The sequence below is a fragment of the Pavona decussata genome, unplaced genomic scaffold (assembly GCF_977016875.1).
Source record: "Pavona decussata unplaced genomic scaffold, jaPavDecu1.1 SCAFFOLD_92, whole genome shotgun sequence".
Classification (NCBI taxonomy): domain Eukaryota; kingdom Metazoa; phylum Cnidaria; class Anthozoa; order Scleractinia; family Agariciidae; genus Pavona; species Pavona decussata.
In genome coordinates this window covers 3499428-3525300 of record NW_028145509.1, presented here as the reverse complement: position 1 = coordinate 3525300, position 25873 = coordinate 3499428, and the positions used below count along the sequence as shown (strand labels likewise).

General features: G+C 39.7%; 1 protein-coding gene across 2 annotated transcripts; it reads left to right on the top strand.

Moving 5' to 3' along the window:
• The first annotated feature begins 4782 nt into the window (after positions 1–4782).
• On the top strand, positions 4783–25821 carry LOC146473916 (WD repeat-containing protein 70-like). Of its 2 annotated transcripts, none has more exons than XM_085117968.1 (24): positions 4783–4929; positions 5106–5252; positions 5878–5940; positions 8128–8217; positions 9216–9289; positions 10172–10264; positions 10870–10920; positions 11745–11807; positions 12952–13092; positions 13523–13606; positions 14178–14254; positions 15135–15205; positions 15624–15691; positions 15903–15941; positions 16592–16691; positions 16809–16893; positions 17501–17567; positions 19937–20008; positions 20849–20949; positions 21688–21767; positions 23040–23156; positions 24099–24214; positions 24630–24673; positions 25476–25821. In XM_085117968.1, the coding sequence occupies exons 1-24, from the start codon at positions 4890–4892 to the stop codon at positions 25558–25560; spliced, it is 1968 nt and encodes a 655-aa protein (XP_084974094.1). In that variant the 5' UTR covers positions 4783–4889; the 3' UTR covers positions 25561–25821. The 2 variants fall into 2 exon arrangements, with proteins under 2 accessions (XP_084974094.1, XP_084974093.1); XM_085117967.1 differs by having other exon boundaries at positions 10861–10920.
• Positions 25822–25873: the final 52 nt, after the last annotated feature.

The window sequence follows — 25873 nt, the reverse complement described above, 5'->3', positions numbered from 1 at the left end:
TCCAGTGTATTTGGAGAAATCGCTAAAAAAAGCCTGATTATACTTTGTTCTTCCCAGGAGAAATCACATAATATTTTATTCTCGGTGCTCTTAGAGCAATTTGTTGTTAGCGAAAAGGTACCTTGTTAAATATTTGAGCAGCTTCGACCAAAACACGGTTTGGTCATCCACTGGCAACATGCCCACTGTGAAATCACCGTGATGAAAAACCGTATCTATATTCGACTTGAAACAACGATATGGAAAGATTTACCAACTACACGGTATAATTGTAAAATGCAACAAAAGATACTTTCCAGTCGTTGTATCAATCCACTTATGCCTTTATGATTCGTATCTCAGTAAATATTGTTTGTATTGAAACAAATGAAGTTTCTCTATAATCCCTAGAAAACGTAGAATGTAAAAAAAAAAAAAAAAAACAAATTGGTGCGCGGCAGAATGATTTTATACTTTCAAACCTTTGTGCTTTGAGCAGCGCAAGCAGTTACTCCATGCGGCGCAGAATTTTTTCTCCAAAAACTTCATATCTCAGTCAATATTGGTCGTATTGAAACGAGTAAAGTCTCTTTATAATGCGTAGAAAACGTAGAATGCAGAAAAAAATAACATACGTTGTGCGACAGAATCGTTTGATACTTAAAGCGTCTGCGCCTAGAACGGCTTGACTCGTAGCACGATGCCGTTTGAAGCAGGACTGAGCTGTGTAAGTCACAAAAGGACGGTCGCGCTAGTTTGCCCGGCAGCAAACTACTGACGGGAGAAAAATTATAATGAAAAATTATGTAATCATTAACAACAACAAAACCATTGAATTCAAACAGAACTGTAATAAATCCTGTTGTCCACTAGCGACACCATCTTTTCCTAAACGGCACGCAACCACTCACACGCGCAAGCATTAGCTAGAGTTGATCGAGTGAAAGAGCAACACGTACGAGAGGCAAGTGTATACTTAGCGCAGTCGAGTCGCAACTGGAAGTTACATGAACTTTTTACTTTAAACGCATTCTGCGGCACCATCGGGGAAGAGAACATTTAACAAGACCTGTTTGCCGTCCGTGGCCGTTAGAAAACGGTCTGCTGGTGCTTACGTCAGTTCCCTAATAGTCACTTTACATAACGTAATGACGAAAGCGTCATTAGCTTACAAATATATATCCACATTATCTGCAATGATCTACTGTTACTATTCCAACCTGTTAAGTGGTAGAATCTGGGCGAAAATCCGGGACCATGTACAATTAATAGCCAGTGACAGCTTTCAAGTTCAGGAAAATAAATGAAGATAATTCACCTTCTTAAACCCTCGTTTTCCCCAAAACTTTAAAGTCGGTCGTTTTACGTTGTTTTGCAGAAGACGTCTGACTCAACAAAATGTAATAAAATTTATAACGCGCTTTTTCTCATCAAACCTTTAATATTTTGAAGTTGTTTTGCTTGATATTTCTCGTTGGGTGTTCTTTAAGGTCAAAATGTCCGCCAGAAATCGATATTACTGCATTGAGGAGTCCTTTTTAAGCTTGTTTTGTGCTTTTTGAAAACAAATTTGCCCGATTTCCCAATTTCTCCATGACGCATTATCTTTCAACAGTGGTGCGTACCCCAAGTGAATTAATCAATTTTCCATCCATCATACTTGACGGCTGTCAGCCACAAAAATTTTGAACACTTTGCAGGGTTCAAGTGTACTTAAATAAGCTCAGCGTTGCGAAAATATTCTGTCGCCAGAAGCTTATTCCCTGGCTCTTGTCTGTCGTTTTGCAAATTGGTTAACGCCCTGAAGTACACCCACGGAATTGTCAGTAAATAAACCCCCTTTTATGCCACTTCCGAGAGCGCTAAACTAAAGCGAGGAAACTAGAAGTGTAAAACTTTTGTTCTTCGGTGGAAACTGATGTTTTTTCAAATCTAGGGCAAACTGCAATCGTCAAAAAGTCTGCTCACTGATTTCGGAATAATAGACTCTCAGCCCAGTTTATCTTGCTCTTTCATCTCAAGTTCACTTTTTAAGTGTCGCACAGGAAACGCTTGTTCCGTAAACGTGCCTGTTCCGTTGCTTGTACAATGCGACGAATATGGCGCAGATTTTTCTCGGCACATTCAGCAATCATCAGTATTTCCTTAAATTAAGCTAGGATGATAGCAAGCCTGGCGTTGGCTCTCAGGGCACAGACACACGTTAAGTGCTCAAACAAGTTGAGTTGCATCTTTGTTGATCAATGTATTAAAACATTTGGACAGGTTCCACCCTGACAAATTCCTTCATCTCGCCGTTTTTGTCTAATGTAACTCTGGTCCTGAAGACTGAAGACTAGCCTGAGTTCTTGCTATTAGTTGAAATTTTGGCCCTTTGCCGTAATGTCAGCTCTGCAATCAGTTTGGTTTATTTACACATAAAGTAAATGTCTGGCACGCGCATCGCTACTATAAGAGATCCGATCCGGCAACGACTAAAAAATATCCAGAACAGTTCATTTGTGTCTTGTGTGGTCCTCTGCTTTCAACAGTTTCATCGTTACTTTTGCCTTCATTCTACCTCTTTGCACAAGGGACTTTGCTCGTTTATCATGAAATAGTGCGGAATTGTGTAATTTGACGGATGGCTGTGCGAAAAAGAGGCTTTAAAGTGGGCAAGGTCGGCGAGATGTCAGGCCGAGTGATAGTCCGATTATAACTGAAACAATTTTCACTGGTGAAGAAAAGAAAGCGCCACCCATGTTTGTTGCACTCCGCCATTTTGCCAGAAGAGATGAGGAGGTGGGGGGGGGGGGGGGGAAGATGGTATACCCGGTGTATACGATTGCGTATAGAGAAAGACTTACGGTGTTTGCTTGTTTTGTTTGTTCTCCCCTTTGCGGGCTACCTGAAGTAAAATCAAGGTCAGCTATGACAAGACTGATAAATGTAACAAGTTATTAAATAAGTGATAGTAATTAAATAATACTGAATTATGAACATGTTAGAATACTTCGTCAGCTCAGGACAGCACTGATGACTGCGGAATGCCTTGGAATTTTCGTAGATATGATGCCTCCAGGTGGTCTGCGCCCAAAGGAGGTCTTAAGGAAAATCTTAACCTTTCCCCCTTTCTGAGAAGTGATGTTCTGAGAGTACAGTATTTCTCGCACCGTGTCGGGCTTGAACGGTCTATAGCCTACCGAATGTTATTGAGTAACGCAGCTTCGTCTTTTCTTTAATCTCTCTCACAGCCGATTCTCCACGGCGTATCATAATGGAACTGAATTTTTTCGCTTTTCAGTGATGCTGAAAAACAGTCTTCTCTTCCATCTGGTTGTTGTTACTGCGCATACACATCTTACCTTGTTAATTCCAAAACATCTTTCAGTTTGTGCAAAAAATTGTCAACATTTATCCTTGAGAATCTTTCCCGTTTTCTGCTTTCATATCGTTGTATCCTCTCTCGTTCCGTTAGGCTTCTGGCGAGGCTTCCATATTTCCCAAACGCTGACCGCAGGCGCATGAGTAATTCAGTGTTTCCCAAAGGGAAACAGTGAAAGGAAAAGACAACAATTTTTTTTGCCGAGAAAAATAAGGGGAGTCAGTTCATGCTGAGAACCTAAGCTTGTCTCGGTGATCAACAAATATGGCTGATTTCCCAATTTCCCAAGGACCCGTTACCTCTCAACAGGGGTGCTCACGTCTGCCTTGAAATTGTGCAGGACGCCGAAATTAGAGTCCTCGCCGGCGATTCAATGATATTTTCAAAAGGCGTTCTAATTTGCCTTTACATGTTTAGTGCGTTTTATTGCTTTGTTCCTTTCATATCAGAAACAGAGCCTTACAGAGCCTTACAGTGATCCTATGTGGAAATATGGCTGATTCACTTGGTACAAATATTCCTTGTTATTCTTCGACACGTTGTAACTCTGCCCAAATATCATGGTACACTCCATATTCGTCGTCCGTACACAAAAGATCCTGCGACTTACGTAATTTAAATGTTTCGGGAAGAAAAATGGTTTAAAAACGAGAAAGATGGCAGCTTTCGTCAAGAAAACTGTTCTTTGTTATCAATGTGTTGAATAATGAAACAAAATTCTGCTCAATGTTTGACTTGAATTTAGCCAACTTGACCTTTCCGCGCGTTTTTGCAGGATAATTGTTGACTGTCTGTTTCATGCTTACCTCCTGATTACCATTCCAAAGGTTCGCAGGTCTATGACTGGTCTACTTTCATATATATATAAAATACTCTTCTCAACCAAATTATTTCTTTTAGGACTTCTTCGTGGATATTTCTTGTTTTAAAAGAATCAGTCTCGTTCAAGTATAAAGTGGTATAGAGCCTCTTCATTGCTTATTCGAAAGAAAATGAATGTTTAAAAGTGTAAAGTCCCTGTAAACTTTTGAAAAAGACTAATTGTGAAATCAGAATAACAATCAGTGACCTACTTTGCTCCTTTCAAACGTTACGTTGTAACGTAAGCGGTCCATCCTTCGTGATCCTTGTATACGAAAATTCGGCACGCAGAGGAAGCCAATCAGAATGCTCCTTTTCAGCGCAGACAATGTTCAGCTGTATAAGAAATTGACAATAAAAGTTTTCTGTTGTGCGATAGTTGATGACAGCAAAGAAATAGAGAGCCAATAAGCCAATTGCTTTAAAATTAACCTTGACAAAATAGGTAAATAAATAAATAAATAAATAAATAAATAAATAAATAAATAAATAAATAAATAAATAAATAATTGGAGAGACGTCGCGTTCCCTCGTTATTTTTGTTATTATTGTTGTGAGCCGTGCGGTTCAGCGGACGCTCAGGCAAAACATGCGCACAAGTCGATAAATATCCAATATGGCGGATTGAACGAAAGTTTCACGTTTATATAAACCAGAGCCTTTATAGCCTTCTTGAACTGCTAAAATGGAAGACGAGGATCTTGAAGAAATGAGAGCGCTTAGAGGTAAGGGTCTGCAATTGACCGATTTACCTCTGACTTCTAGATTAAATTAGTAGTCCCTTTTAACTGGAACACGAGTCGTCAAAATTCTTTGACAGTAAGCTTATTAATTTTAAGGTTAAGCTTTTCTTCTTTAAATTTAAGTTCAGTCTTTTTTCCTATCATTTATCACCCTTCAGCGTCATCAAGTTACAGCCAGAAACAATCTCAGATTCAATCTTTTGGCCGTGGTTTAAGTCGACACACTGAAACAATTACTCGCACATCGGGCGAATCGACTAGAGATGTACAGACAACATCTTTGAGCTCTGTAGCAAAAGATAAAGGTGAGTAACGTTCATGTACATACGGTACCTTAAACAGTTGTCTGTCTATGACATGCGAACGTCATTAGCACAAGGGGCAGGTGTATTTTGCCGAACGCCAAATGCCTTTGAGCCATTTTTGTCGTCTGAAATAGGGTATGGATTTTAATCTTTTGGTCTGAAAACGGGTATGGATTCTAGAAACCAGCTCTAAAAATGGGTGTGAATTTTGGACACCATGTCACTTTATTTCATTTGAGTTTCAAAGCACTAACTGGGGACACTTTCCAAATCGAATTGGAATTTAGAAGTATTGGTTTTTGAGGAGAAGGGAAAACCAGAGTAGCCGGAGAAAAATCTCTCAGAGCAGGACGAGATCCAATGAAAAACTCAACCCACATATGATGCCGAGTCTGGGAATCAATCCAGGGCCACATTGGTGGGAGGCGAGTGCTCTCACCACTGCGCCATCCCTGCTCCCCTGAAATAGGGTGCCAAAAATGGTATATTTTGAGCTGAAATAGGGTCAGGGTTAGGAGAGCAGAGCCACACACCCCTTTCAAAAATTGCGAGGAGTACCCCCTCCCCCTTCCTCCTCGGTTTCATCTTTATAACGAGGTTCATACTCTGCCTGATTGCCTGTCAGGTGTTAATGAGAACAGAACAGAAAGTACGTCCATGGAAGCCATGATGGGATTCTCAGGATTTGGTAAGCATGAGGTTTTCTGATACATCCATGTGGCAATGATGTAAGAAAACAAAATTATGTATAACTGTAACGTGACAGTATGGTAATATTGCGTTCATCTTAAGGCCACTTTAGATGGTACAGCTTTTGCTCACCTCTGTCTCATGTGATTTCCAGAGCGTGCGCTGCTCGCGTCATGCAAAAAATAGCACACAACTCTCGTCATTCAACATTGCCTATACCTACGATTGGGCAATTCCAGAAAATATCCATACCCAACAGCGGACGGCTTCCATGTTTTAACCCCCCCTTGCCTTCGGAAATTCCAAAATGCGTTACCCCCCATGCCCTCAGAATTCCATAATCGTGAACCCCCCCTCCCCTTCAGAATTGCCGGTTTTTCTGGGAAGTACATTTTCGACTTTAGCAACACCTATATGAACAAACGAACATGAATTTATGCCTCCTCAGGGCTGTGATCTAGCGTCGCTAGGCGAAAAGCTTTACTCTTCAGCGACAAGAAAAACCTACCGCTAGTGGCCAGGCTGTGAAATTTTCTTTTTAAGTCCGAATTTGGCTATAATAATAAACACCATTTACGGCAGTTTTACTCCTCTTTGTTTTCTTGTGCCATTCAACTCCTTTAGGAAAAGAAGGAAACTTGAACAACGCATTGGATGAAAACAAAAATTATTTCTTTTCACCCCTTGTTTTATACACGCACAAAATCCATAGAATGTCTGGGATCCCAGGACTCCTCGCATGCTTCAGTCGTCTGAACCAAAAATTCGACTCTTACGCCGGAGCTTGCGGCTTTTTCGCGGAATGTAACACGATTGCTTCTGAAATATCTTTGCTGCGCAAGCAGTATGCTGCGCAAGATTATACTTGATTGTACTTGAATCTTTCGAATGAAAACTTCGGAAAAGCATTTCCTTATTTAAAAACGTACAGCGTCTACGGTAGAATTTGGCAAGGAACCGGGGAAACTTCAACGTGGCCGCTCGCTTGCCTTTGAGCAGACTTTGTTTACATCTTCGGCGTAGCGTTACAAATTTGCATAAATATTATCGAGATCATCGAATCTCAAAAGGCGATCTCACGTTTTCTTCATTTCAAAATGTAACCGTGTCTTCCTCTCAAAGATGACTGGAATACCTGTCCACTAAACCCAGTAATAAACAGTGAAGGAAGCGGAACTAAAAGATTGCGACTTTTTCGGCCGCTGTTTCACAAGCTGAGAATGGAAACGCGCGCGATCGCTACCAGTACGCTGCACATAATTATGCTTGATTGTACTTTAATATTTCGAATCAAAACTTCGAAAACAACATTTCCTTGATTAAAAAATGCGCAGTAGCCCCCCCATGCCCTCAGAATTCCATAATCGTGAACCCCCCCTCCCCTTCAGAAATCCTAAAAGCCATCCATGGTATGGCATGGATATTTTCTGGAATCGCCCATTGTACATTTTTTGTGACATACACGACAGTCGTAAGTGAGTTGTAGGTTTGATTTACACGAAACAATTCCTGTTGTAGGCCTTTCGTAAGCTTGTCGCATGCGACAAAGTTGTACCATGTAAATCGCCCTTTACATGTACGCATGACATGTGGACTCTGATAAATCCACAACTGGTAAAAGTGTGTCTCTAAAGATAGTGAGTTGTTTCAGTTACTTAGTAATCAAATGTGCAGTGACGAGTACTGTACATTTAGTTACAGTTATAGTATATTACATTGTAAATGATCTTGTTAAACATTTGGAAGCCTACAGAGAGTTGTATTCCAACAAATATTTTTTGTTTATTAAGCCCGCCGCACACGTGAGGAAAGAGCTGAGCAAAATGCTTCGCAAGGCAGATAGCTCAGCCATTTCCTCTAGTGTGCGGTGAAGTTTTGGTGAGAATTTCACCTCGCGAGGCGAAATCTCAAATATCATGTTTGGATATTTGGGATTTCGCCTCGCAAGGCGAAATTCTCACCAAAACTTCACCGCACACTAGAGGAAACGGCTGAGCTATCTGCCTTGCGAAGCATTTTGCTCAGCTCTTTCCTCACGTGTGCGGCGGGCTTTAAACTTCATGATCAGGGTGCCTGATTTGTCTACTTGTAAGAAAATCTGATGTAATTAATGCATGGATTTTATTTGTAGACAGAGGTGATTTTATCATACATGCTTAATTTGTAGCTCTTGATTTATAAACAGGAAAAAAGGCAGCCAAGCAGTTCAATGTTGAAGACATGTTTGAAAAAGCAAAGCGAACTGCCATGGAGTTATCAAGTAACAAAAAGGAAGGTATGCATAATTATACTTTCTTGTAAGAGTTACCACCCTTCCTGGTGCCCTTCTAATAAGCGCTGCCCTTTGTGTATTGTTAAATGTTAATAAGTGCATGCCCCCATTCCAATTAGTACCCCTTACCCCAGTAATAAGCGCTCTATTCAGCAAGGCATATGCTCCATTCACACCAAGGCTTGACATGTTCAAAAGTTGTTTAAGTTAAACACATTTTAAAATTGTTTCCTTCATAAAAGCTGATTTTGGATTTTTGTCGACTACAGATTTAGGACAAATGAAAGCTAAAGTTAATAAAAGTTTATTTGAATCCTGCGTCAAAGCCAATGGTTAAGCTTTCTGTTACCAATTTTCATTTTGTTAAACCTGGTTTAATTAAACATGTTTTGTTGGTGTGAATGGGGCTATAGACTGATTACAGTCAACTCCCTTATTGCGGACACCCTCGGGACCGCGAGTTAGTGTCGTAAATAGGGACTAGTCGGCAATAGCGGGAAGTTATTACAGTCAAACTCTCTATTTTTGCTGGGGACTTAGCTGCTGTCCTTACTATCGGGGTGTTCGTAATAGCGAGGTGTCTGTAAGGCAAGAGTTGACTGTACACAGGTGACTCGTAAAGTTTTCTTCTTGTCTGAAAATAATATTAAAGACACATATGGTTTACTTGGATTGGACCAGCAAATGTCATTTTAACTACACTGCATGCAAACCTGTATAGTGTTATATCAGGATCCAAAATCTCCTTATGTATAGTGTTACCGCTTTTTCAAGCATACAAGTCATGAGAATAAGCAAAATGATCACCAAAGATAAAAGTCAATGTTTTAAGATGGAAACATAAGAAAATTAATGTGAGGAGAGCAGGGAGGTTGGTTAGATTGAAACACTGTCATAGTGTTACAACTCTCCTGCCCGCTGATAAAGCTAATTACCTTGATTGATATTAAACAGTAACTCAGTACACTTCAATACTCTAAGATTCCTGTCCTTGTCTATAGAGTCTCCTGAGGATAATAGCAATGACGAGCCTGCTCCGTTTGTCATGATGCCTCCGTCCATGAGTGGAAACAAGGTACAAAAATTGTCTTGAGTGTGATCATTCAAGATGGCAGCTGTTGAGCAGTGGCAGATCTATTTGGGGGAGGGGGGGGAAGTGACAGGGGAGAAATACATTGTAGGGATGACAGATGAGGGGTGAGGGTTGGGGGTGATAGGTGAGAGGTTGGTGATATGAGGGGTGGGATTAGTGGTGAGGTGTAACAAGGGGTGGAGGAGCGGTGTTCAGTGCATGTATTAATTTCACTTTGTAGATGCCCCAGTAATGTCAACACAGGCACAAAAATGTTTGTTAAAGTTAAATGACAAGAACTGATGGAAGGGTTTTAGGTAAGATGGGCATACTGTATGTGTCTTTCTAGGTTTTGTTCGATGGTGCCTGAATTTTTGTATATGGTCTTCAAGTTAGTTAAAGAACATCACCCTGTGGTTTTTGTGGCTGGTTGGCATTTACAGTAGTTTTTGAGAAAAACGAGGCCAAAAGTTAGTAGCAGTGTCGTTTCATGTTCTCAATTAGAGAAGGAAACTCAGCGAAGCGTAAGAACTGATGTGCTGCATTTCATTATTTTTGTTCGTTAATTTAAAGTAAGGGAAAATGTGTTAAAAAACTTGCATTCACATGTGTGCTGAATTTGTCAGGTAGTTGAATGATATGGAATTGGGAGCATTTGAACCAACATCTAGATTTTCCCTCTATTGATTCTATGCATATACAGCACTGTAGGGTTTCTTTGAAACTGGTTCTTCAGGAGTCACTAACATCATTGCAGCACATTCATGATTGTTTCTTAAAATTTCTGGGGCATTTTTCAATTTTTGAGAGCTTGTAATAAAGCCTGCAGTGGGTGAGAATACATGTAATTTTTAATTTCTAAGTTGAGATAATTATTCTTCGCAGGCAACAGATAAAAACAGAAAGGAAAGAGATGACAGTGATGATGACGATGACGATGACGATGACGATGACGATGACAATGAGAATGAAAAAGAGGTATGTACTACAAGGTTTGAGTCAGAAGGATATCCAGGGAAGCCACATTTTGAAAACAGTCAGTGAAATTCACCTACAGCTGTATTATAATCTTTTGAAAATTTAATTGGTATATTCCCATCAATTGATTTCTCTGTGTGTCTCATTTTCAATTTCTGGCTAAAAGTCTTATGTATAACTAAATGTTTTGTAATGCAGGTATAATTGAACCACCATTTATGAAATGATGCTTTTATTATTTGATATTTTGCTACCATCGAGGGCTGTAACCTGTAACACCAGTTGCAGCTGAATAACCGCGAAAAAACCTTCAGTTGATTCTACAGGTTCTTTTGACTGTTGTAGGGTCATTTTCAAAAAACAATAAGACTGTTACGGGGGTGAAGCTCAGTTTTTGTGTGGCTCAAAATGTAATGCAAGGTCTGCCATGCTTGTACAATGTAGGCAGTTTAGTCTTGCTTCGTATTTTGAATTGAAGCAGATCACTATATCCTCACCATGCTCTATTTGGCAGCAATTCTTGCTTCTGTATTACATTGTTGATCAAGTATTTCTTGTTGGTATCCTGATTTACATGCTGGTTTTTTTTTCGTCAGAGTATAGAGAGTCGGATACCAGTGAGTCATGAAATCTCCTTGGACCATGGCAACAAAACAGTTGAGTATCATGCCTGATTGTGTTGTGCTAGAAATATTCTTACTCCTTCCACCCTCCCCTCCTAGAGAAAGTTTTTGGTTTGGATCCCCATTCCTCTGGGAATTCCATTAATATTTTTAGCCCAGGGGTGACAAATGTGGTTCAAATAATACATCTTCCAACAATTATCTCGTCAAATTTCACTGGTCTTACAGTCTGAATTTTTCTTGTGAAACCCTCCTGGAATCTTAATTCAAGTTGTAATGCAAAGAAAGTCCTGGGTTCCCAGAAAAAAATTAATGCTAATATCGCTGCCTTGCATTTAAGTGCTGAATTAACCATTATTTTGTCATTCGTTAGCTTCTTAATTGAAGGGTTTAGGGCATAATGGACCCTTAGTGCATTTTAGAGGATTAATTGTATTTTGATGAGTAACTTCTTAGAAAAAGATTTTGTGTTAAAAATACACGCTTAAAAGTCACAACGTTTCGACCTCTCCGAGGCCATTTTTCAAGTGCGAGTAAAAAGTAAAAACATTAGCATAAATATATAACAAACAGTTTAAAATTGGTAAGAATGTTACGAACACACGAACACTAAAATGTGATAAAACATGTTAATGATAAGTTGACTATTTATAAAGTTAAAAAAGGACATTATGTCATTATATTTATGCTAAGGTTTTATTTTTTACTTGCGCTTGAAAATGGCCTCAGAGAGGTCGAAACGTTGTGACTTTTTAGCGTGTATTTTTATCACAAAATAAATTGTATTTATAGTAATTAGACTATCACATGACTATAAACAATAAAATTATTAATCAGGTGTATTAATTTGATTGAAGGTGTCTGCCCTTGGTTTGGACCCATCAGGATCTCGGCTTGTGACTGGAGGTTATGATTATGAGGTACATCAATGGTGTATGCTGCGATTTGTAAATTAAAATGAGTGAAATAAATTAAGGCAAGATCAAACTTGGACCAAAAGTGCCACTTGGTTTCTTTAGCATGGGGGAGGGGGCTCCTTCTCCTCTCTCCCCCATCCCCTCCCCGAGGACTTGCTTATAGGCTACAGTACCTTCCTCCCTCTCCTCTCTGGCTTGGAAGCTTGTCATCACAGGATTATTCCAGTACTTACCCCAAACAGCTGTTATGGCTGAGTACCCTTGATGGGGCCTTGGTCTTTGGTGTGATCTAAGAAGGCAATGAGTTTTTCTGGAATATGTAGGTCAAAGAAGTGAAAAATTTATTATCATTCGATGTATTTTTCCCTCCTTTTCATTGGTCGAGAGCAAACCACATGACCTGCAAATAACTGCCTACCAATAATGGTCTGCTCATGCGCAATACTGTCCAACTGTGTTTTGCTGCAAATAATATTCTGCTCATAAGCAATTGAAACCACGCTCTTGCTGGCCTGCGTGGCAGTCGTTTCCATTTCCTTCAAGCCAAGCGGGGTAAGCGCGCGAGGGCATTGGGCAAAAAGGAGCAAAAAAGTAGTTGGCTTGAAGGAAACGGAAACGACTGCTATGCAGGCTATGCTCTTGCATGAAAATGGCAGATCACTTCCCTGAGCTGTCAGAGAGTGATTTCCCAAAAATAATCACGAAAAACAAACCCCGTGACCAAATGATAAAACAGTTATTGAACTTGGTTGTCGCAAAATATTGTGATTTGTCAGTGTCTTGCAGATCAATTATTTGCCTCAGCCTTCGCCTTCAGCAAATAACAATAATTACTGATCTGCTCGCCACTGACAAATCACAATATTTTACTCAACCTCGTCCGATAATTGTTAATTATCTGTGGATTGAAATTTACCCGGATTGGATGTATTCTCATTGTCAGAAGTGAATGTTTCTAAAGTTTTATCAACAAAATTGATAAAGGTACATGTAATTTGGTCACCATAAAGAGATTCTAGTGCTGATGTTTTGAGTGTTATCTCTTCATCACAGCGAGTCACTCTGTTGAAGGGCAGCCCTTGAAATGTCAGCGCTGGAATGTCTTTTCTCAAATTACTCTTATCTAACATGTTTTATTCAACATCAGGTGAAGTTTTGGGATTTCAATGCAATGGATGCATCTCGTCGTGCCTTCAGGACTCTGCAGCCATTTGAGTGCCACCAGATTAAGTCAATTGACTACAGCATTACAGGAGATGTTGTTCTTATTGCTGCTGGCAATGCACAGGTATAAACATTGAATTTTTTTTATTTTTATCTGAAAAATGCATGGCTACCCCCAATTTTCATTTTGGATACCAAGAGCACTTGCTGAGTTCTGCTTTCTCTGCATAGTTTTAAACTGCGCACAAATATCCCTGTATTAGTAGGCACCACTCATAGGAAACCCGAGTATCTCTATATGCATGGAACGTATGCATAGTAACAAAAGTAGGTACCGTCCTCAAGCACCCGCCCCTTTCTCCTGGGTACCATAAAATTAATCCTCAAAGAAGCACCTATTAGTTTCACCAAACTTGTTTTGCCCCTTTATTCTCTCATATGATGAGCTTGCTTTCAGGCACAAATACAGTTATGAAGTAGTTGTATTAATGGAGTGGTAGTAAAGCAAGGTTTAATGCTGTAATTCTTGTTTTTCAAATTTTCTTTATTTCCAGGCAAAGGTGATTGACAGAGATGGGTTTGAGGTCCTTGAATGTGTGAAAGGCGATCAGTACATTGTTGACATGGCAAACACTAAGGTAAGCACTGTGTAAAGTTAAGTTATTTTGTCTTCAGTTGAAGGTAATGTGCCAATCAATTTGAACCTTCTAGAGGGTGGGGTTTAGGGAGGGGCATTTGATCATCAAATTCAGTGCCAGGGTAGGGCATTTGAACAGCAACCTCCTTCCCAGGGTCTCTCCTCTCCCCGTCCCCCTTCTCTCGCTCCAGGGGACGGGAAGAGGAGAGACCCTGGGAATGAGGTTGTTTTGAACAGCTTTTTTTTTGTCCAACAACAACAATAGCACTACTATTTACTCTGCTGGCTAAAAACAGAACATCTCATTTCATTCACATCTATCACTGAGCTACAGGAGACTCGTGAGAGCAAGGCCAAATGAAATAATTACTTACTACAGTTTTGTGTAAACTCCTATGGTATGAGTATGCAGGTACAGTATATTGGGTCACAGTGGATAAGAATGTCATCCACTGGAACAACTGTGACCAGTTCTTTACGTTGTATAAGTTTGGTTTAGTTTAGTACAAATTACACGTACATACATGTAAGTTTGCTTTTTACAAGTTTACCTTTGTTTTTATTTGTCCCAGGGCCATGTTGCTATGTTAAACAATGCTTGCTGGAATCCAAAGATTAGGGATGAGTTCATAACTTGTAGTGATGATGGGTAAGCTTTACTAGTGTGAGTTTTGCTCAAGAATCTTGTAAGTACTGTACTCATTACAATTATCTTATGTGACAAACCTCCCCTTGTGCTTAGCAAAAGTAAGTGATAAGAATGCAGTTCTCTCCTTCACTGAGGCCTCCTTTGTGCTCCAGCAGAGACAAATAAAGAACTGAAGAGAGTGAAAGAATGAGGAGCGCGGGGGCCCCTGCGTCCCCTTTTACTCCATTTCCGTTTTTCTCCCCATTTCCAACTTTTTGTTCCTTTTTTGTGAAGGAGCCATCGAAGAAGACGGAGAATGCAATGAGCTTGCACAAACATTTTCTGCCTCCACAGTGCAATGTGTAGACCTGTGCTGTTAGACATCATGGAAAAACCTTTTTTCCATAACCCAGACCTTAGTTATGCAGAAATTGTTATTTTTTTCTGTGGTCCTTTAAGCTATACAGACTGCATCTCAAACTAATGGCCTATTTAAAATTAAATTATAACGTGATGACGACTCTCTTAGCCAAAGTAGAGCCTACAGACTTGTTGTCACATTAGAACTTTTGTTTATCTTTAAACAGAAAAGAAACAAAATCATTTCAAACATCACTTAACAGTTGATTTAGTTTTTAGTCTAAAGTCATGAGCTTGTTGAGCGAATTGTAGCCCTTGAATCACAAAGTAGACGTGGAAATGTTTCTGACACAAGGACCAGCCTGTATGCATGCCACATAAGAGCGAATTCCGAGAAATTTGGATGCCAGGCCTAATCAGCACCTGCGTTGGTTTTGCATCTGGCCCATCAAATAAATGATGCTAAACTTCAGTTTGCCATTATTGTTTGTCTACAGTGGGTGAAATTATGTCCTTTTCTTCTTGTTGACTCTATTGATAGGACTGTTAGAATATGGAACACTGAAACCCCCAAGAAAAATAAAACTGTGATTAAAACCAAGAACAAGCAAGGTAGGATAGGAGTCGTAAAAATAATTTTGCCCAATATTGCGTGGGGTTCTCACTAAAAATGCTTGGAAATGGAAAACCAGAATGAGATGGGGATTTTTATCATAAACTGCAGAACCAAGCATGACCAAGTAAAAGTGGAGCAATGCTTTATTTGCATGTCAAAACCAAAATGATATTGTTCAATGACATCATTAAATTGACATTAAAAAATTGGGTAACAGTTACTTAATATATATCCTATTAAGTATTTATATACTTAATAGGATGACAACAATCAAGATCAATGGTGATCCCAGCATTTGTTTAATGACAGATGTGCGTTCCTTTCTTTCCATTCCAAAGCATTTATTTACTTATCTCCAAAGTTCAAAGTGCATTCATTTGAAATTATTTTTTTTCTTTGTTTTCATTTGCACAGGGAAGAAGACGATTCCTACACGTTGTTGTTTTAGCAAAGATGGACGAATCATAGCTGCAGGTTGTCAAGTAAGCTAAGACTAATCAACACGCGAGTTCTCCTTACAATATTGAAATACATAGCCAAGCGGGCAGGTTAGGAGAATAAAGAAAATTATCTGCAACTTCATGATTCACCTTAAAAAATCTTGTTAGTACCGTGAAATCCTGTCAATGCAACAGCTACGGGCCATGAATTAACAATGCTATTTGTTCATATATGTATGCTGTGTTTTTACAGGATGGTTCCATTCAAGCCTGGGACACGAGAAGGCCATTTGTAAGTAGCAGTTAATAGAGAGCTCATTTGAAAGCTAAGACTTCAATGTAATGCTATTGATGACCTTCAAAGTGTTGTAAAAAAAAAAAAAACTATTCGAACATCTCTCTTACGGCACCGGCCAGGGACAGGGAGGATAACTGGCTTTCTCAGAAGTGTACTAAAAACTTTTAATTTCTGGATTTAAAGCACTGGATCCTTTCATATGAGAACTAATGGAACCACTGAAGTGAAAATTGTAGGTTGAAAATATCTCTTATCTGCAGGTTTTTACCATTTTACATTCTTTTCTACAGACGTCCCATCAAAAAGTGTAAATTATAACCGATTATTCAGCATACATACATACACTGTATATTGTACATAAGAATCGGGCTTTACCATTTGCAGCCAACTTTGTGCTATGGACACCAATTTTATCGCAAACTTACACAGTTAAGTCGAAAAATGATGATTGAAAATTGCAGTAACTGTATTGCATGTACACAAACGTCTTTGACACTCCTTGTTGGTTCAATTAGACATGGAATGTCCTACTCACTCTGGGTACTGTTCGGCAGAATTACCATACTGTATTACTGTAGTATATGGTAAAGTTCTTTACATGGAAGATTTCTCTATGCATGTTTGTTCGTTTTTCCTTTTAACAGATCCATCCCACATACCTTCAGCGCACCGCTCATACATTTGGCAGCGACACATCGTGTCTGACTTTTTCACATGAAGGAAGCTTACTTACATCCAGAGGAGGTATCAACAAAGCGATTCTCTCACTAAATACAATCTAAGAAGTTGCCACAAAACTGTTGTACCTCGCTGCTTGGTGTTTCACTATACTGGCATTATTTTTATTTTAATTTTTGTAAGGTGATGATACTCTGAAGATCTGGGATATTAGAAATTTCAAAAGATTCCTCAACGTTGCCATGAATTTGCCAAACTACTATCTACAGTAAGTCTTACTCAATGCTGGTGACACTCACTTTTAATCGAAGGGTTGTAAAATAAATAAACCCCTTTCGGGCTTGCTGGTATATCGGATGTTGTTAGGAACTGGATCATTGTATAATCCAATTCCAGCGATTTGATTGGCTTAGCAGCCATGGTATCTGAGCCATTATACTATGCCCGAGAAATAGCGACCATTAAATTGTCTTCTGTTTGTTCAGTCTTGCAAAGCGAAATCAGCAAGATCTAGCAAAATTTCCTGATTATTTTTGATAAAACAATTATTCTACTCACGCTTGTTGGATACGAGATGATTATAGCCAACGGTTGGCTATAATCATCTCGTATCCATTGTTAAATGGCCTTGGCTGAGGACTGTCGTCATATTTCATAGTTGCTCTCGGAGCTTTGCTTCTCGGCCAACAGTTCATTTTTGGGGCAGTCGTCTGAACGGGTTTAGTTACTAAAAGTCAGCCCGTATGAATCAGCATACGGTAGACGTGTTTCACATGTTGATTGACTCATTGTATTTCTTGTAGTTTGCATGAAATGCTCGACTTCTTGGCAGTTATTACAAAGTTGCCACTAATATAAAGGTTTTTGAATTTCAGGACTTCCTGTTTGTTCAGTCCTGATGATAAGATGGTTGTAACAGGAACATCAGTGAAGAAGGGACAGGTATCGTAGCTCTGCAGTAACAAACTACACGTCTCTCCTCCTTCTTCTTTCTTTTTTTCTTTTTTCTTTTTAACTTCAATTGCATTATATATTATATTTTGAAAGTTCCTAATAATCGTAAGGGGGGAAAAAACCCGACTTAGTCAAAATTCTACTCTTCCATCTTCAAAGCAACATTAAGTCCACAAAATGTATAAAAAGTTGGAAACATTTCTTGTCCTATTTGGGCAAGGAGGCCTATATTTATTTCCAATTTTTGTACAGGTGTATATCTCTTTCAAACTTGACCACTGTTTAGTACTTTGCAGTGCATCTTTTTCATTTCTTTCCGTTTAAATTAAACTATTTTTATTTTTTAAGCATGTCTCGCTATTATCTCAAACTGTGTGACCTAATCCTAGCTATGACAGCAGTTACAATGATGTAAAAGTGCTTCAGCACGGTTTAAATATTAAATAAACTGGGCCCAGTTGTTCGAAGCCCGATTAAGCTAATCCTTGATTAACGTGAACTCTGATTCCAGTTTAATTACGTGGGATGCCTGTGCAGCCCACGTTATAAAATGGGGGCCGTTTGTATCCACAAATGCGCATCTTTCAATTATTAACTCGTTTTAGATGTATCAAATTCAGTTTTCTCCCAGAGGGGATCTTTTTGTCTCCTATTGTCCTTATTGTCTTTAACAAAAACGGTCCAATGAGAATGCAATATCTTAGTGTAGGTCAGGAGGGATCGGAGGGGAGTTAATTACTATTGTGATTATTCAGGTCCTAGTGGTCTCTCGGTGGAACTGAAAAGGCCTGACTTTAGTGGCGTGGCCATATTGTTTTAAGGTTTTAGATTCCAATGTGCCGTTTTCAAAAAGAAAATTAACCCTTTTGAAGCGGTAAATCGAAAGAAAACTTCTAAGAAGCACTCGACAGTAAAAACGGTGGAAATCGGAGAGTTCAAGGCGAAGGAATTATGCTTCTGTTTGACAGTTGTAGAACCATCCAGAATATGCGGGGAAAAGGTCATTTTAAAAGCTAACACACAGATCGCATCACTTTGTCGAATTGATGCTTAAACGCAACTGGAAATCTACTTTACAAAAAGATTAAAGGCTTGATTGTCCATTTGTACTAAAAGTTTTCATTTAGGAAAGCTTTTTGCCTGTTTTCTTTCTGTTTTTTTTTTTTTTGATGTAACGAAAACAATTTGTAATCTTACATTGTAATCTTACACTTTTATTTACATAACCAGAGTAGAAAACGTGAGTCACGCCCCGTTATTGTAATAGAATCTCCGGTACAACGAAAGACTTTTGTATGGGAAGCAAAAATATGATGAAAGTTGCCAAGTTTTCATGTATGCAAAAAGTTATGATTAGCAGTGAACTTTTCAGATAAAAAGAGTGCTCCTTTCAGCTGAAGACATTTTCTGGCGGGAGCTATTTTTAGGCGGCAAAATTTCAAGTAGCGCAACTCAATATCACGCAATCTTTCTGACTAAAACTGTTCAGTTAGTTCAATCGCGAAGGGAGGGAAGGTTAAAAAATCGGTGAGGCCTACAATAAATGCGGCCAATAGTGCTAAACATAGTCAACGCATCCCACGTAAACGCTCTGAAAAGCGTCTTGTTATAAATCAATTAAGAATTGGTTCATGCTTGGCGTGCGTATATCGAGTTATGGATAAACGCGGGAAGTTTGGAGAGCACGGGAAAAGCGTAAGAGTTGCTCGAGGCGTAGCCGAGAGCAACTCTAGCTTCTTGAGTGCTCTCCAAACTTCCCAAGTGCATCCATAACGTACTCGATATGCGCACAGGCCTAAGCATGAACCAATTCTTTTATAACATAGTGACAGCAAAGTATCGAAAAGTAGTACGCGGAAAACGGGTTCTATTTGTGATTGATTACAAAATTCTCTCAATGCGCTGTACCGAAAAACAAAGGTTCTCATCAGCTGTTTACAAACACGCCACAATGGTATGGTCTGAACATTTCATCTGAAATTGTCAACGAAAATTTGCTTCTTTGAATTAGTTTCTACAAACTAAAACTAAGCGACGGAAACCCAAGTTTGTCTGCAAGTTGTACACGTCATTTTATGGACACATGGCCGTGCGTATGTTGAGAAATGTACCATGATGACGCCAATAGGAATTAGATAGGGAAGCACGCAAGATTCTTCCAAAGGATTTTTTTCCTTCAGTATTGCCTTAGACTTTTCTTTACCTTTATCTTGACGTTAGCCTTCAGACCCATTCTTATCGAGGGAGATGAAAACCTTGATTAACTTTTAACCGTGGATTAGCGTTATTCGGCTTTCAAACAACCGGGCCCTGAAGTAGAATATTGATTGAGAAGTAATTCATATTTTGATACACAGGGTTCTGGCAGTCTGGTGTTTATGGAAAGGGACTCGTTACGAAAGCTGTACGAATTTGATGTGATGGAATCGGTAAGTTATGGCATGGTGTGAATGTCACTGTACTCAACCATTTTTCTACTAATGCCCTGTTGTTTTTTTGCCATTTTAATTAAGTAAATAGTGTGTAGCCACGGTGGTGCACTTTGTATCTTGTCGGATTTTGGGGCGACATGCAACGTTTGTAACGTCTTACATGGTTGGTCAAGAGAACAAAATAACGAACAACAGAACAATGCTCCCAACCCTAAAAAACAATGCAGCTGCAGGTTATCAGGGTACAGTGAAAATAGAGCTTATAAAAGGTGCACGTCTACTGATTGGACTTGCTGTTGGAAGACTGGAGGGTTTGTGATTCAAGGCCAGGTTGGTCTCGGCATTGTTGTGTTGTTTCCTTGGACAAGAAACTGTGCTCCAGGTTGCCTTTTTGTTTCACAGTTGCACAAATGGGTACCGGCGACATACTTACTTAGGGTAACCCTGCAATAGACTAGTATTCCGTGTAGGGGAGGGGGGAGGGTAGTAACAGAAACTACATCAAGCTCCAGCAGTATTGGCCACTTAGGCTCGAACTGCGATGTTAGTTTACCATTGTTTTGTACGTAAATAGTATGAAAATTAGTGCAAATTGTTTTGCAGCGAGACTTTATTTGGTAAATTTGCACCAAGTCGTTGCAAGTATATGCAAATGTGTATAATTTATGCGTATAAAGTTGAATAACTTTATGCAAATGTATGTTAATGTTTGGCCGTGAAAATGTTTTACCTTCCAGTTTAAAGATGAATTTTTGAAATCATATTAGGCCTTTGTTCTCTTCATGCTTTTTTTGCATCAACACATCAGCTAACCTATGCCATGTATTTAATTTGCAGAGTGTTGTCAGCTGTTTGTGGCACCCAAAACTGAACCAGATTGTGGTCGGATGTGGAAATGGAACAACTAAGGTTTATTTTGACCCTGAGAAAAGCAACAAGTGAGCGTAGTTACTTCTTCAAGTTTCATCGTTCGGCAACTTATTAACTTGTGTCAAGTCCCGGGTGGGGGGGGGGGGGGAGGGGACTCCCCCATATAAGCATCTAGGGGGGGGGGGGGGGGCGCTTACCGTTTACACAAACCACCCGGCTGGAAATTTTCGGCATAAATACGAAATGAGTTAGCTTGTCTTAACAGAAGATGGATAACATGCAAAATGTATGAACAACAGCTGTAAATCCCAAAAGGAGTAACAAAAATCCATCACTTTGACCAGAAGCCCATAATTTCAGAAGTACTCCAAATGGAATGATGCGTACCATTTGATTTTCCAACTGGAATTTCCGGGTTTTCCATGTAAATGGTAAGCACCCTAGGTATGTCCGGTACGGGTTTTGACCCCGTTTTGGTCTGAAAGTCTGAAAACTGGTATGGATTTTACAAAAACGGGTATGGATTCGTGGCTCAAAACTCCTGAATAGTGTTTGGGCCCGAGAAATATTTTTAAAACCGTATTATTGATGGGTGGTAGTTTTTCGCACAAACTAACCCCGTGTTTTTCTTTATTTCGTTTGAGCTCTCACAATTATTAAAACCCAAATTTTTGACAATGAACATTGTGTCCGTAAAATAGTTTTTCGGGCACCAAATGCTTCCGGAACTTTCGAGAAACGTACGCCACCCCACGGGGTGTCCATTGTACCTCTTGGTTTTTGGTAAATATTCATGTTTTTTTTAGGGGAGCAAAGCTTTGTGTTGGAAAAGTGAAGAGAAAAGGAGCAGCAAAGGAGATGCCACTGAAAGACCAAATTATCACACGTAAGTTTGGTTGATTTTATGGGTTTCACGCCACGAAGGACGTGCTCACTGGCTTGCATAATAAAAGGCTATTTTCGAGCTGCTTTGAACCTCATTTTGAAAGCAAGGCTTCGTGTATGTGTGTGAGGCTTTGTTATGAAATTAGTTTTCATTCATATGTAAACAAAACTACTTTTTCGCATGAAAAGCTTTGCACTTAGCCTTGCTATCGTAATGAAGTTCAAGGCAACTCGGAAATGGCCTGTTGGCAGGGCTGCCCATGGAGTTTGTCATGCATAGGCCTTGGAAATGCTGGATTGTTCTGGAATTAGTCTACCATAAGGGCAGGAAAATTTTGTGGATTTTTAAATCCACTACAAGTACACCCGGAAACCTTTAGATGCCCGGATACTACTGACTAAAATTATGCACATGTGTCGGACTGTTTGCTTTTAAAGTTTTTTGTTTTTTTTTGTGAGTATCAGAAGAGTATCATGATACCTTGGCCATTAAAACATACCTCAAGGTTAGTTTTTCAATGTGTGGTTTATGTGGATGAAAAGAAAGGGAGCCGATGGCATACAGTGGCAGATCCACAACTTGGTGTCAGGGCGGAGGAGCAAAGATCCTCGATTCGTCACTGCTCGATGCTAAGTTCATAGCCAATAGCAAATGACTGTAAGCAAATCCAAGGAAAAGGGACCCTGTTCAAGATAGAGGAAAATTGATAGCTGGGGTCTACTTTATGTGTAGAAAGGTAGTCGTAGTGGTAGTGTGTCTAAGTGAAGCTTTGTAAAGCACTCTTGGCTCTAAAACACGGACCCGCACTATAAAAGGAACCTTGCCCCGCTGGCCAAGCCGCTAGTCATATCATTGTAGACAGTGACACCGAGCTGTGAACATCGCAGAGTCCGTACGGCAAGTTACAATTATAGAATATTGACAAAATAAATATGAAATTCGTATGCGTAATTGCCTCGTGAATAAAGCTTATAAAGTAATTTGTTTTTGCAGCTCAGTTGCAATATATTTTGTCCAAAATATTCTTTTAACAGCTTAGGTTATTTTTTCAAGACACGTTTGGCTTTCTTTTTTGAAATACCGATTCCACAATGTTTACTTTCTACTTGCTCACTATGTCCGCCATCCCTTATGTGACGTTGAAGCGGTGACTGTGTGACAAAGAAGGTGGGGAAGCTATCCCTTTTATATTGCGGGTCCTTGTTTAAATAACAAAGTTTCCCTTAAGAAATAGATGATTCACTTCACGTTGACTTTCCTTATGTTTTCCAGCACATTCTCTACCAATGTTCCGCGAGAAGCGATACAAAAGCAAAAAGAAAGTGAAGGAAGCAGACAGAAAAGATCCAGTCAGATCACACCGACCTGATTTGCCAGTCACTGGGCCGGGTGAGTACTTCTCATATACCTTAAAGAATATACTACAATGCTACGATCTAGCGATTTTCTGGGCAAGTGAAAGAAAGCAGTCTTTATTCAATAGAAATTGGTACATACTTACATCAGACGTGTAAGTTAACAATTATCAATAATAGTAAAACTAATGGCAAAACAACTATAACTATTATAAAGTTGCAGAAATTGGAAAAGGCATCTATTCATATATGAGCGTTTAAAGCGTTCTGTTCTGATTCGTGGTAGGATGTAGTCATGTCCGCGGTTGCGTAACTTCCGGTTCCAGTGAAGTTGTGCTTCTTTTGCTAAGCTGTAAAAATATTTGTAGCGAGCTGGGTCCTTTACTATGTTTATGTCTTGTCGTGGGCCGAAGGACTACAAACTCGCATTTACAAGTGAAGCTGTATACAGAAGATTTTCGAAAGTATTCCGAAAATTGCTCTTTCAACTGAAAAGGTAACGATTTTTTTCGGAAAATTTCCGATGATCTCCGAAGGCCTCCGACGATCCAGATGTGGATCCCTGCGACGAAGCTCAGAATATTACTGTGAATGATCATGGGATATTGCAAAGAAATACTTCGGATCGGCTTTCCGACTTTTTGACTGTTTGTGTTCATCACGGCATGCAATAATTTCTGGAAGGAACCGCATTATTTAGTAAGTGTATGTTGCGGGGAGACTCGTTGCGAGCTTTGTCATTTCTGATAGCTTCATATGTGATATGCGACTTGCATGTTGTTAGGATGAATAATGCCAAATGCGTTTATAAAACGAATTGTAGCGAGCTGAGTGTAGGTTTGTGTCTTTTCGAGGGCTAAAATAACCGCAAACTCGCAACAAATCCTAAGGAAAAAACTCTTCTGAAACTTGTCCCGTGAACAAGGCCTTGCGGAGGATTGAAGAAATAACTTGTTATCGTTGTTGTTTGTTGCAGGTCATGGCGGACGGGTCACAACTGGCATGTCTTTGTCTGCTTTTGTGGTGAAAAACCTTGCACTGGAAATGAAAGATGATTCTCACCCGAGGGAAGCTATCCTCAAACACGCTAAGGTAAAGCGCGTGTTTTTACAAACCGTTGAATCTTCTAAGGAATAATCGCTCCTCACCCCACCCCCCCCCCTCTCCCTCCACCCGCGCGAGATTTTTCTATATGCCAAACTGTCTCTTTTCATGTAGGCTGGTTTGCCTTTTGTATGTAATGTAAGAAACCGATTGGTTTACAGTTTGTTTGCAAAAAACTCCAAATGAAATTTCTGTGTTCCATTTATGGGAGCCTGTGAGCAGACTGAGTGACTGAACGTACGGGTTCAAATGGCAAAGGGCTTGGAGAGAGTAGAAACGGAGAAACAAATGGAACAGACAGTTTTCGGCTGTCCGAAATTTGGGAAAATTTCAAATTAGGCCAAATCGTGGCGATAAATTGGTACGTGTCAGTTAGGCCTTACTTAATTTCTGTATTTTCCAGGCGGCGGCTGAAGATCCTTACTGGGTGTCTCCTGCATATGCGCAGTAAGTTTGTATTGTAGTTTCTTGGTTATGGTGGTGTATTTAGCCCGTTCCAGGCTCTCAGCGTGTCGCGGGAGACGCGAAGGAGCTGGCGAGAGGAATGAAAACGAGGGGGACCTTGGCGTATCCCGCGATACACCGAGAGCCTGGAACAGGCTCGGTTTATTATTTGATCCGAACACTCCCTCCTTTTCTCCCCACCTGCTCTCTGTGTAAATTTGCTTTCAAAAATCCTCGATTTCTTGATTTGTTCTCGTGCAAAGGTTTTCAGTTAACTTGTTCAAAACTGTAACGCTATTTTATAAACAGAAAAATCTTGTTAAGGAAGTTCTTGACAAATTTTGTCGAACGCCCAAGAAGATAAAACTTGCCAAATTTAGACATTTCAAGTCCACAACCAGCCGAAAATGGGAAATATCCCAAGTGATCACCCGCCAGTTTTGAAAAATTCGAGATGGACCTGGAAGGGCTTTTGCTGTTGGAACAGATTGGGACATCAACATAGTTGTCAAAAGCGTGGTAGGGAAACACAAGTTAACATCGCGCCTCAAGCGGAAATAAATAAAAGATATTAAACAGTGCACCCTGCTGTTTTTCTGTGAGCTTCCTCCTCGGAAAACTGTTTGCTTCTTGTAACAGATAATTTCCTCGAACAAACATCCGTGGATATCATTTTTTTTTACGCCAAAGAAAGGTTCTTGTTTTTATAGCTTAGATATAGAAATACTTCCTCTCCTTTCTCGCCTGTTTATGACTCCCGGCTTTCTAAATTTGTTTTGTTAATCATTGATTTCTTTTTTGACAGCACTCAACCCAGAACTCTCTTCGAAGAAGAGGAAGAGGAGGAAGAAGAAGAGGAATCGCAGAGAAAAAAGATGAAACTACTGTAGTCCATTCCATTCCTGACAGTAACCGAGAAAAACAGTGACACTGGAAGGAAGGAGTGAGGCCTGGGATGGACAGAAGAATGATTCACACGTGGGTAACACGTGGAAGCAGAGAGACAGAGCGGGAACTGGAAAAGACAGAATATGAAGGAGTGGGACCTGGGACAGAATTTATATGTAAATGACAAAGCGTGAGACAACTTTGACAGTAACAGCAATTTACATGTAAGAGTCTATATAAATAAAATTTTTAATCTTTTTGCATGCTGAAATCTTTTTCTTCTTGACTACAGTCGAACCTCCCGTAAGCGACCAT

What these genes read in the sequence shown, in the direction of transcription:
- LOC146473916 (XM_085117967.1), top strand. Translation starts at nt 4,890, where the DNA reads ATGGAAGACGAGGATCTTGAAGAAATGAGAGCGCTTAGAG. An exon ending in AGAAATGAGAGCGCTTAGAG is followed by an intron (nt 4,930 to 5,105) that starts GTAAGGGTCTGC and finishes ATCACCCTTCAG; the next exon opens with CGTCATCAAGTTACAGCCAG. An exon ending in CTTACTTACATCCAGAGGAG is followed by an intron (nt 16,692 to 16,808) that starts GTATCAACAAAG and finishes AATTTTTGTAAG; the next exon opens with GTGATGATACTCTGAAGATC.